Here is a 12,838-nt window from a genome sequence, read left to right as displayed (position 1 = left end):
TGAGGGCTATGCTATGAACTTTGAGTCAATGTTGTATGTTAAAACTTAATATACCTTAAAACTTAGGGTCAATTGGAAAATAATTATTTCTTACTCTTTAGAGTTTAGTCTTTATCAATTGAAAATAGCCCTTTATTACTCACTAAAAAAACCATAGGATATACAAGATAAACATAAAATGGCAACAAACAGAAACAAGATACATATAGGGACAGAAATGTGACTTGTACATAAGAAACCTATCTTCATCAAGTTTTCCTCTCATCATTTTCAGGCTGAGGAACCTCTCGGACAAGTCTCTCTGACGAATTCATTCAAATTGTATCGCTGATTTCTGCCGTTACATTTTTGTTTTTTCAAGTCATTTGATGATGATATATATATATATTACTTGGTCTTCATTTTTAAGCTGAGAAGAATCCACTTCCCGGATTGTTCTTGGGTTGAATCCCCACGATAGTTCCATTTGGTTGTTCTGTGAAACAAAAAAGTATCATTTAAGTATTTGATCATTTTTTTTAGTAATGGTTAAAAAGATGGGATTTGTTAAGTTACTTACTTTGGGGGATTTGGTCGACGAAGAAACATGCCGCGATGATGACATAACACAACAATAGAACCAGTCCCTTCATGTAATGAGAAGTTCCATCCTAACCATCCCAAAAAAAACAAACGATGGTTGAGTATATTTATAGGGACACTGAACTTTTAACTAATACTGAACACTCATCAAGATATCTTAATTTGTTAAATGTTCAGTGTTAGATCTCTTGAGGAAGATAGTAGTAGTGTAAGACAAAAAGTTTACCTGTAAAGTGAAGGCTGTGATGATAATGGCCAAGGCTAGAGAGCTTGTTTCAAGGATATTGAAGTTGAGATCCATTTTTATTCCCATGATCCATGCTACTATAACACTCAATGGCACCTGAGGAAACGCACACATTATCATATTGTCTTAGACTTGTTATATTGCATGCAACATTTCGTTCAATCTTTTATTCTTTTATTTAACAAAATAAAAAAGGGAAAGAAGAACTTACCACGAACAAAGAAATCTGAGTTGCAGAGCCCAATGCGACTCCTAGAGATATGTCCTGAATTTACATGTTGAATTTGTATATTAATATATTTGCAACAAAAATATTTGTTTACAATGCTAAATATTGTTGTGGGTTCATTTGGAAAAAAAAAGTGCATACTAAACATTAAACCAAACAATAGAAGGTTAGAAAGCAAAGAAAAAGGGAAACTCACAAGCTTGTTCTTGAATGCGAAAATGATGGCTCCTGCGTGCTCAGCTGCGTTCCCAACAATTGGAAGCAATATGATGCTTATGAAACCCACTGACAGTCCCCATGAATCCGATGCTTCCTGACCAAGATATAATAACATCCATGCAAGTAACTTGAGTCTTTTTCATTTAGGGACTTATTATATAACATATTACATATATATCGACTTGATTAATTACCTCTATCGTAGCCACAACATACTCCGATAGCAATGCGATGACAAGTGTCATCCCAACAAGCCAAGCAAATCCACTCCAAAACCCTATCACCGGAGTTTCTTCAACAGTCACCTCATCATCATAAGCATCATCATCATCATCCTGTATCTGTTAAAATGAATATAGCTAGGTACATTACGAATTCGCATTCTACTTCTCATCGAGCAGAGATAAACATATAACTCTTAATTAGGCACCTCTTGAGCCTCAAACAATTGGCGGTGAGTCCACAGCTGGAAGATGAGGTAAGCAATGTAAGCAATAAGCATAACGATGCTGCTTGTCCGCGACAGGTTAAGAGACATGTTGTTAATCAGAGAGGTCGATACTTCTCCGGTCGCTGCATATTTTAGTAATAATGGCAGTAAATGACATAACAGACCCATAAGTAGCAAGAAGAAGTTCACGTCGGCTTGTTTCTGTAACAATCAAGAAGAGAAACATCACATAAAACATCTTTAACTACCGGTTATTTATATCCGGTTAACAACCTGATTTTGTTTACTTTAAGGGTTACATACCGGTATGGTTATACTAAATTTGGTTTTGTCCCGAATTGTATTTAATTTGGTATGTTAAATTTACCATAAGAATTAAACTAAACCGGGTTTTAGTAATGAGCGAGGGTGTATATGTACCCGGTCGAACCGTTGCTCGCGTCGGATATTGGCGATACCACCACAGAAGAGGGAAGTGCCGAGAACCAAGAGAAGGTTTGAGAGAATTGAACCCAATAAAGAGTATTTCACCACTGCCACTTTGTTATTGGCCAACGCTAGTATCGCGATTATCAGCTCCGTAGCGTTTCCACAAGTTGCGTTTAACAAACCGCCCACTACCAAAGCAAAAATCAAGTGACGTTTTCTTAAATACTGATTTGATTTGGAGATAAATAATTTAATGATATTTAACGTTACCTGTTGGACCGGTGTAGAAAGCTAGTTGCCTGTACAAATGAAAGGGACGATCATGTTATATACAATCAAATTGTAACTAAAAATGTAATTGTTAGCTTATTGAAAAATATGATTCTTGGTTTGTGTCTAAGTATGTCCTCCTTTAAGAAATTGGTAAAATAAACAGAAAATAGCTTTTTAACATCGTTTCAAACTGTAAAGAATCTTAATAGTGATTTCACAAACGATACATAATTGACACTTTTGTCAACACTACTAAAAAAGATTCCATTCAATATCCAATAACTTGTGTACTAAACGATACATATGAATATATAGTAAAAGAAATATCAAAAGAACACTTGGAGTATATGAAATAGTGAAATAACGATAAATATGAAATGTGGGACGATAATTTTACTTACTCTGTCAAAAAGCTAACTCGCTCAGCTAGAGGTGTCAGCCCAATCAAGCTCAGTCCAAATATCAACGGCTGTCACACATTTACAAAATATAAAAAACAAGAAAATATTTTAGTAAATAAAATAAAGTTTTGACGAATAGTCGGTAACGGATAAGCACGTTGCAAGAATGCACCAGAATCGGAAAACACATAAATCATGAATACTCCACAAAGAAAAAACAAAGTAGTAATCAAAATAAATCACGGGATTTAGGTAGTAGGATAATACAAAATATCCTGCTCAGGAATTTTTTTTTTGTTTCTAAAAGATTAATGTTTTCAAAATTTTAATATATATTTTCCTTTTTTTAATATTTATTTGAGTAAAAAGTGAAAAATAGGAGAGATAAGAGAGGTGAGAGAGAAAAAACTTACAACTTTACCTAATTAAAATAAAAAGTAAATAATGAATTCATTATATTTCTTTAGAGAGTATAACCTATATAGTGTTGCCCGAGACAAACCATTTAACACTATTCGACAGATGTATCCGTATCATGAAACCATTTAAATTGCGCATAAATACGTATCTAACTCCAATTAAAGTTTGCTTTAACGTAATACAAGAACAAGTGATTTTGTTCTTTGCTACTAAGCCTACTATCTTGATCAATATAGTGCAAACTAAATCTAAAAACCTTAATCAAAATTTTGTCTTATATAATTAGATAAAATAAACCTTAAAATTGGTTGGGAAAATTCTTAGTAAAAATTAAGGATTATATTCATTGGGAAACTGAACAAGAATTGTCTAAATTCTCTGGAAAAATTCACCAAATACAAAAATATAAGAGAAGAGCTTACACGACCGTAGTGGTAAGAGTTGGCGAGAATGGCGAGAGGGATGGCGAGAAACAAGAGAGTGAGCTTAGTACCAAGAATGACTTCTTGGAAGTTAGAGAGAATGTTCTTGAGAGTTTTGCATGGGACTTTTTGAATCAGTCTCAGGTCTGATTTCTTCCTTAGAGACGATGAAGACATGTTGTGTGCTGTTCTCCCATGTCGCAGCTCTCTGTTCGACCCTTTTGCCGTCGCGTTCCCGTTCTCGGCGGTCACCCATGGCTCCACGATACTTCCCATAGCTTAAAGACTTTTGTGATTCTACATCTGTTTGTGTCGTGTCAGATTTTGTATAAATAGGTGGCGACTCTGTGTTGTTGTTATGATTTATGTTGGGTCCATCCATGTACGCAACTTCCCGGAAGTTTCCTCTCTTTTTTTTAATAGAAATATTTGTTTTGGTAAGTTCTTGCTTTGTTTTGACGATTTTAAATTTTTATAGGTTTGCTTCAAATATGTATGTATATCTCTTATCATATATTCATATCCTCTCTTTCTAGGGAAATTTGTATTTGAGTCAATTAGTAGTAAGTACACCAATATACTACATGGGAGTTGTATCCATAGTTTTGTTTTTATCACACTTTTTCAAAAGTAATAATAACTAAACTAATTTATTAAGTTATTAAATACATATATGAAAATAAAATGAAACCTATATTATATTTTGCTCATATTTTCCTTATATTTTGCTTTGTTTTTGTTTATATATTGTCAATTTACCTTTTAATATCAAAAGGTTAATTAACTGCTGCTTAAATGCAAAATTATGTTGATGTAGTGAGCTGTGCAAGCCTGCAATCTTCATATTAACCGACATGTCTAATTTGTGTTTTCAAACCAAATACGCAATTAATTTATTTAATTTCATTTTTATGCTTTGATAATTCTTAAATTAAATAAATCTAGTTAACTAATCTCAGCGAGATATAATCATTTTTTCACTTTATCCGATCTACTCTTCTGCCAACATAATTAACAACAATCAAAACTCACCATATATTTTCGAATACAATTGTCGCGATGATTGGGACATATATACCAAAATCTAAACCTAGAACCAAACCATTTCCAAAGAATTTCAAAACTCTCGAAACATTCCACGGAAGAATTTCCGTTTGCCACACAAGGAAAAGTTTTCCTTAGAGATTTTATATATCAGTGTTGGTGCGGGATTGAGCACCCCCGACATACCGAACTAAACCAGAAATACAATTTGGTTATTTAACTGGGAATCCGGTTAAGTACTCAGTTAGGTCATTTAAGCTCACTTCGGATAGAAGAAGCCCAGCCTCGAGGGTGAAGAACCGACTTCCACTTCGCCCGGCGGCCGATCTAAGAGATAGAGTAACTTTCCTTATTTCAGTTCGTCTGATAAGGAAAGTTAATATATTCTGCGATTTATGAATATGTATAAAGGGGGAAAGACTTCTCCATTGTAAAACATCATTTATTGAATACAATTATTCAGTTCTCTTCTTGTTCTTAGCAATAAAAACCCTAATTCTTCTAATATCAAAGCTTAGGTTAGTTTTCTAGAGAGTTTACTTTACTGAATTTGTTTTCCCCCAAAAACAAATTCATTGTGGAAATCCAGTTTCTACAATTGGCGCCGTCTGTGGGGACCGCAAATCGTCTCTAAAAGTTATTCTCTAAGAAAAACAATCTCATCCGAAAAAGTTCTCTGAAAAGTCCACGATAATGTCTTCACTCATCACCGAAGTCACCGGCGCGAACCGTACCACCTACAACACACCCGACGTCACGGGCATTGCACCTGCTCAAGACAACGTTGCAACACAGAGCGGTGTATAAACCAGGCCGGCTACCGCCGTGTATGTTCGCCGCCCCGTCACCGAATCGAGGAACCTGACTGATGTCTCCTCCGAACTCCCAGTTGAGGCCAGATCTGAAGGGGAGACCAGCCAGGAGGCAGGGCAAACTCGCGAAGAGACAACCAACCGCGACACGGAGCTCTCCGATGAACAACCCCCAGGCGAGGAAGATGCACGTGCCACGGAGCAGCGGCTCCGCGCACAAAACGGGAACCCCCTGTTCGCACCACGACAGCGGTCCAAAATCCGCAAGTTGTCTCCATGGAAGATTTCAAGATCCTGTTCGGCACCATGACGAAAGAGATCTACCAGATGATCTCCGAAACTAACCGCAGGGTCGACGCCGTCATAACTCAGACAACCCCATCACAAATCTCTGCTGGACAGTCACCCATACTCGGCACTGACGGTCTCACTCGTCGTCTTGACTTTTCGGACGTCCAATACGAGCGGAGGAATCCTCCCCCTCAGACGACATCGAGTATTCGACCAACAAACCCAATTTCACATATGCACGAGAATTCGGCCACCCCGGTCGCCCGCTTCACGAATGCAGGGTCTTGCCTCGAAATCGAATAAATCAAGACGCAGATCAGCGGTATGAACACGCTTCTTCATCGGGCTATTAGCACGGCTCCAGAAATCGACAGGATTGTCGAAGTAACCCGGCAATCCCCTTTTACTCAACGGATCTTGCGGGCCGCCATCCCAAACGTCAAGCTGAAACTCCCAACCTACCTGGGCGACAAAGACCCCGTCCAATTTATGACGTCCTTCATGGCAACCATGACCAAGGAACGATTCACCGAAGAACAGAGGGACGTTGGTTGTTGCCAGCTATTCGTCGATAGCCTCTCCGGCCCTGCCTTGGTGTAGTTCACAAGGCTCGAACCGAGTTCAATCGATAACTTCGACCAGTTGTCTACGGTTTTTCTTAAGCATTATCGAATTCTCATCGAACGAGGCGTGACAAGCTCAGACCTTTGGGAGATGACCCAGGAACCCGGCGAATCCATCGGCAGTTTCCTGAGCAGATTCAAGGAAAAGCTAACGCGCGTCACCGTCCCAGAGGATGCCGCAATGGCAGCCTTCAGAAAGGGGTTGATTCCCGGGTTGCCATTACGGAAGGATCTTAACATACGGGAACCCAAGAACCTCGACGACGTACTACATCGAGCCTCCAGATTCGCGCTCGACGAAGATGAAGACGCCCAGTTAGCCGGAAAAATAATCGGGCAACCGTCGCACCCCCTAAGGCTATAAGCCGGGAAGAGCACCACGAACCTCGCAAGCATCACGACCCCCAAAACCGAAAAAAAGGTGTCGTTCACGCGGTCTCCGAAGTGGAGGACCAAAACAAACAGCCATCCGACCCAAAGGAGCTGTACTGCGATTTCCACATGATCGTCGGCCACTCTACACACGAATGCGTCCATCTGAAGAATTTCCTGTACGGAACGTATCTTTCCGGCGAAGTCGAAGCCACCTTTCAGGCGAAAAGCAATCGTGGAGGCAGAGGTCGTCGAGGGGGATGGCGTGGTGGACGATCTAACGGCGGCCGTGGCGCCGGAGGAGGACGAGGCTACAACGGTCCGGCCAACGGAGTTCAACAGCCGGCAAACCAAGTACTGGCGAACCATCAAGAGGAGATGCTCCATGCGGACGAGCTGCCTGGCCCACCCAAGCGACAGAGAGGGAAAAATCCCGAGCGGGCCAATTCTCGTGTCCGAGGACGAATAACCATGATACTTGGCCCACCAGAGGACTGCGTCGACTCCGTCTGCGCACTAAAGAAGAGGGCGCGTCAAGTTTGCAGCCTTCAGGCAGCCCCAAGCGAACCTCCACTCTGCTCGGACCCCATATCGTTTACTTCAGAAGACGCCAAGGGAATCCAACACCCCCATTCGGACCCTTTAGTCATCGAAGTCTCCATGGGCGATTTCGACGTCGAACGAGTTTTGGTCGACACGGGAAGTACCGTCAATGTAATATGCTGGCAAACGCTAGAAAAAATGGATGTCACGCCGGAACAACTGAAACCTGAAACCTGAATCTCGAACATTGACGGGCTATGATGGGGTCGTCAAACTTTAGATGGGCGACGTAAAGCTGCAGGTGCGAGCCGGCGGATTGTCCTGGAAGACCAAGTTCGTAGTCATCGTCGCGCCTCCAGTCTACAACGCCATTTTGGGGGTACCGTGGATATACGCGATCCAAGCCGTACCATCGACCTATCACCTCTGCATCAAGTTCCCAACCACCACGGGAATCTGCACACTTTATGGTGACCAGAGAGTAGCCCGAACTTGCTCTGTTATCGAGAAGAAGCAGAGGAAGACTGAAGACGCGTAGCAACTACAGAGCGGGGACCATCTTACCAATCCCCATCAGCCGGAGAGAGATCGCCTCAAGTCTCCAGAGTGTCGAAATTTACAGGTGAACATCGATCCCTCCGACCCCTCACGAACTGTTGGCGTCGGTGCCGAACTGGAGGAGCACATGAAGTCAAAGCTGATCGCTTTTCTGCAATCTCGGTCTTCCACATTCGCCTGGTCAACAAAGGACATGATCGGGATAGACCCCGATGTTATCTGCCACAAGCTCAACGTCGATCCCACATTCAGACCAGTAAGGCAGAAACGACGACGCCTGGATCCAGATCGGGCCAAAGCAGTTCAGGACGAGGTCGAGCGGCTGCTCAAAGCTGACCAGATAATGGAGGTCCAGTACCCTGACTGGCTGGCAAATCCAGTCGTGGTCAAAAAGAAGAACGATAAATGGAGGGTATGCGTGGATTTCACTGATCTCAACAAAGCTTGCCCCAAGGATAGCTGTCCTTTGCCACACATAGACCGTCTCGTCGAAGCCACGGCTGGAAACCAACTGCTCTCATTCATGGATGCCTTCTCAGGTTACAACCAGATCGCCATGAGTTCAACTGACCGCGAATAAACGGCATTCATTACGGATAGGGGGACCTATTGTTATAAGGTCATGCCGTTCGGACTAAAGAACGCTGGAGCAACCTACCAACGACTGGTAAACATGATGTTCGCTAGTTTGCTTGGAAGAACCATGGAAGTCTACTTCGACGATATGCTGGTTAAATCTTTGATCGCAGAGCAGCACATCGAGCATCTCGCTGAGTGTTTCGATATCTTGGATCATTTCCAGATGAAACTGAATCCAACGAAGTGTACATTCGGAGTCACTTCAGGCGAATTCTTGGGGATAGAAGCAAACCCTAAACAAATCGAAGCCATATTGGGACTGCCGTCACCGACCAACAAGCGAGAAGTGCAACGCCTGACCGGCTGCATTGCAGCTTTAAATCGCTTCATCGCTCGATCAACAGATAAATGCCTCCCTTTCTACCAACTCCTCCGCGGAAATAAGGATTTTCACTGCGACGAGGAATGCGAGGCCGCCTTCCGGCAATTGAAGGAGTACTTGACTTGCCACTAAGTATTAGTCAAACCAGAAGACGACGAAACATTGTATCTCTACGTCTCGGTCTCTAGTTCGGCTGTCAGCGGCGTGTTGGTTCGAGACGACCGCGGGGATCAAAAACCTATCTTCTATACGAGTAAAGCACTCAACGACGCGGAGTCACGATACTCCACGCTGGAGAAGCTCGCACTCGCAAGGATCATCGCCGCACGGAAGCTCCGACCCTATTTCCAGTCACATTCCATCGTCGTGTTAACCGATCAGCCACTATGAACATTCCTCCATAGCCCCCTCCAATCCGGACGCATGGCGAAATGGGCAGTCGAGCTAAGTGAGTATGACATCGAATACCGCTCCCGTCCAAGCTTGAAGTCGCAAGTCCTGGCCGACATCATCATCGAGCTATCTCTTGACCTCGACGACCCCAATCCTAGGGAAGAGCATTGGGCAATGTTCGTCGATGGTTCGTCGACGAATGTAGGATCCGGAGTGGGAGTCATTCTCCGGTCCCCCACCGGTGAAGTTCTAGAGCAAGCATTAAAACTCAACTTCAGAGCATCAAATAACGAAACGGAGTACGAGGCCGTCCTTGCGGGGCTTCGGTTAGCACGAGGACTCAGAGTGACACATTTTCAAGTCTTCTGTGACTTCCAGCTCGTAGTCAGCCAATTCAGTGGAGAGTTCGACGCCAAAAATAAGCGAATGGGGGCGTATCGGCAATTGGTCCGAGCACTGTCCGGGGAATTCACGTCTTTTTCTCTGACGAAGGTCCCACGGAACGAAAACGCGTCAGCCGACGCCCTCGCAGCCCTGGCAAACAGCTCCAACCCTGATTTACGGCGCATCATCCCGATCGAATGCATCGACGCTCCCAGCATCGACCCCGACAATCAGATAACAGTAATCAACGACGACTCAGTTCCGATGGAGGTCAACGAACCAGTAGAGGATCTGACGGACGTCACGAAGCCTCCGGACGACTGGCAAATTGAGATCAAACTCTATATCTCCGACGGCGTCGTCCCACCAGACAGATGGGCAGCCCGACGCTTAAAGGCTCGAAGTGTCAGATACATCCTCTTGGACGGGGAATTATTCCGCCGAAGCGCGTCCGGAGTTTCCTTTACCTGCGTCACTCGGGACGAGGCCGAGCGAATCATGATGGCGGTGCACGAAGGCGTAGGTGGCAATCATTCTGGCGGACGCGCACTCGCCCTCAAAATAAAAAAGGATGGACACTATTGGCCGACCATGATGGCCGACTGCGTAGCCTTCACGGCAAAGTGCGAAGCCTGTCAGCGCCATGGACCAATGCGGCACATCCCGCCCGAACTGCTAAACACCATGACAGCTCCATATCCTTTCATGCGCTGGCCCATGGACGTTATTGGTCCTCTGCCGGCGTCAAAATCCAAGAAATACGTCCTGGTGCTGACCGATTTTTTCACCAAATCGGTCGAAGCAGAGTCCTTCACAAGGATCCAATCCTTGGACGTAACCAATTTCATATGGAAGAACATCATATGTCGGCACGGACTTCCATACGAGATTGTCACCGATAACGGCACACAATTCACCTCGATGATCACCAGACGTTTCCTGACGAAGTGGCAAATCCGCCTCAACACTTCGACTCCCCGATATCCGCAAGGAAATGGACAAGCTAAGGCCACTAATAAGTCGATCGTCGACGGACTAAAAAAGAGACTTGGTCGAAGAAAGGGGGCGTGGGCAGACCACCTTGATGGCGTATTGTGGTTCTATCGAACAACCCCGCGGCGGAGAACGGGACAATCCCCTTTTTCCCTTGCATATGGTCTCGAGGCACTCGCCACTGCCGAAGCAGGAGTTCCGACACTCCGACGTAGCATAATGGTCGGCAATCCCGAACTTAACAACAGGATGCTGATTGACCACAACGATCTTGCCGAAGAGCTGCGTGATAAAGCCCTAGTCCGAGTACAGCACTACCAAAATGCAGCGGCTCGGTATTATAACAAGACTGTTCGTCAGCGGCGTTTCAACGAAGCCGATCTGGTTCTACGGAAAGTTTTCGAGAACACCAAAGAAGTCAACGCCGGTAAACTCGGCGCTCGGTGGGAGGGTCCATACCTCGTATCCAAGGCAGTTCTCCCAGGCGTCTACGAACTTGTAACCATGGCCGGAGAATGGATCAAAAACTCGTGGAACGCAACCCACTTGAAGCGTTATTACTGCTAAGTCGTCTTCACGACCCTAACTAGGAGTTTTCGGGAATCCGAACTCCATTCATCTTTCCTTTGTAATACGAACTACGGTTGGCTTGATCCCCGTTTCGGGATAATACGAATGAGCAAATTCTTGATCAATCGCCATTACATGCTTTGGAAATTTGACCGATTGATAAGATAAAAAAAAGAGGAGAAAAGAGACGCAAAGGAGAAAACCCTTCCTTCTAGCGCCAGTTCTCTTGGAAAAAAAAAAAAAAAAAAGAAATAAAACCACCCGTTTTCGGAGTTCGGCGCGGTACGAGGCCCACCATCACCGTTTTGGATTGTCCTACAGCAGAAGTGGAGGACGAGGACCAGACAAATCGTCCTCCAACGGTTCCTCCACCTCCATCTTGATTAGTTCGGCTCGCCAAAACAGGCGTGCCTGCCTTAAGGCCTCAAGTCTATCCGCCGGAACTGCGAAGGCAATAGATACCAAATCTTCCAGGAAGGTGCATGGGCCCTCGACCATATGCCTTTCGCGAAAGATTGGGCCAGCCGAATCCAAAAAATTGGCATATTGCCTCAACCTTTCCAGGGAAGCCCGATAGGCCCAAATGTCCGTGATAAACGGATGCGCGGTATCCTCCAAAGTTTGGCAGTCGGCCTCGAGTAGGGCAGGCACATCCATGCGCGCAACCTGTTCCTGGCACGTCGCACGCGCGGCAAGCAACCGGGTCATTCGCCACTTCGCCAAGAAGAAACCTTCGGCGATCATCTCGTTCAGAACCCAAACAGTCCCGTCCAAGCGGTAGAACCGACAAATCTCGGTGAGCCTAAGACGTCTTGCCGTAAGATGAGCCCCTAACCTATTGCGGCGAGCTCGTTACCGTCGGAGCTCCTGGCATATAAGACTCCCCTCCGCCCCAGTCATATCGACGAAGGGGACAGGTGCACGAACCAGAAACGTCTCAGCCCGATCTAGAGCGGAGGGATTATCCGACACTTCAGTACACCCGGCATTGCTCGCCGAAGCAGCTATTCTTTCCCGGGCCCGTCTTAGCCATGCGGATCGAGTAGTTATCATCCTTCTTTTTCATGAAATTGTGAAAGTTGGAATGTTTCTTTCTCCCAACCCTCAACCCTATTTATATAGGGTCGTGGGAAGTAACCGCCGCTAAATCCACCAATCACAATACCGCGAAATTTTTGCCGCGTCCCGAAAATAATTCTCAAAGACCGAGTAACACATTTAATGCAGCGCATCTTTTTATTTTTTTTGAAAAAAAAAATATATATACCGAACCGGGTTAAGTACTGGTATATACCGAACTCACTCTTCGTTGACACCCTGGCCAGGTGATCAACTCGCGTAACTACGCACTATTTTTCAGGATTAAGCCGAACCGAGAGTTGTTATTTCGCACCTGACTTTCATATGTAGGGATAAGCCGGACCCAGAGTATTTATTCCGCACCCGATCTTTTAATTTAGGGATAAGCCGGACCGAGAGTATTTATTCCGCACCCGATCTTTTAATTTTGGGATAAGCCGAAGCTAGAGTATTTATTTCGCACCCAAACTTTAGTTCGGACGGAATGGTTAGCCGAACCCAGAGAATAATTTCGCAGTCCGGCATCCGAACTAAAGCAAAT

The 12,838-nt window shown here is 44.4% G+C and overlaps 1 protein-coding gene across 1 annotated transcript; it reads right to left on the bottom strand.

The window, feature by feature from the left end:
* Positions 1-110: 110 nt before the first annotated feature.
* On the bottom strand, positions 111-4,186 carry LOC104791432 (vacuolar cation/proton exchanger 3). The gene is made up of 11 exons (XM_010517321.3): positions 3,674-4,186; positions 2,832-2,899; positions 2,428-2,456; positions 2,149-2,345; positions 1,708-1,929; positions 1,472-1,612; positions 1,255-1,371; positions 1,041-1,094; positions 809-925; positions 560-650; positions 111-475 (listed from the first exon to the last, which is right to left on the bottom strand). The coding sequence occupies exons 1-11, from the start codon at positions 3,947-3,949 to the stop codon at positions 405-407; spliced, it is 1,383 nt and encodes a 460-aa protein (XP_010515623.1). The 5' UTR covers positions 3,950-4,186; the 3' UTR covers positions 111-404.
* Between the last annotated feature and the right edge of the window lie 8,652 nt (positions 4,187-12,838).

Source organism: Camelina sativa, chromosome 6 (assembly GCF_030686135.1).
Source record: "Camelina sativa cultivar CO46 ecotype springtype chromosome 6, ASM3068613v1".
Taxonomy (NCBI): domain Eukaryota; kingdom Viridiplantae; phylum Streptophyta; class Magnoliopsida; order Brassicales; family Brassicaceae; genus Camelina; species Camelina sativa.
The sequence above is the reverse complement of the archived record's forward strand: the minus strand, read 5'-3'. Positions and strand labels throughout refer to the sequence as shown.

What these genes read in the sequence shown, in the direction of transcription:
- LOC104791432 (XM_010517321.3), bottom strand. Translation starts at nt 3,949, where the DNA reads ATGGGAAGTATCGTGGAGCCATGGGTGACCGCCGAGAACGGGAACGCG. An exon ending in ACTCTTACCACTACGGTCGT is followed by an intron (nt 2,900 to 3,673) that starts GTAAGCTCTTCT and finishes AATGTGTGACAG; the next exon opens with CCGTTGATATTTGGACTGAG. An exon ending in TCGCATTCAAGAACAAGCTT is followed by an intron (nt 1,095 to 1,254) that starts GTGAGTTTCCCT and finishes ATGTAAATTCAG; the next exon opens with GACATATCTCTAGGAGTCGC.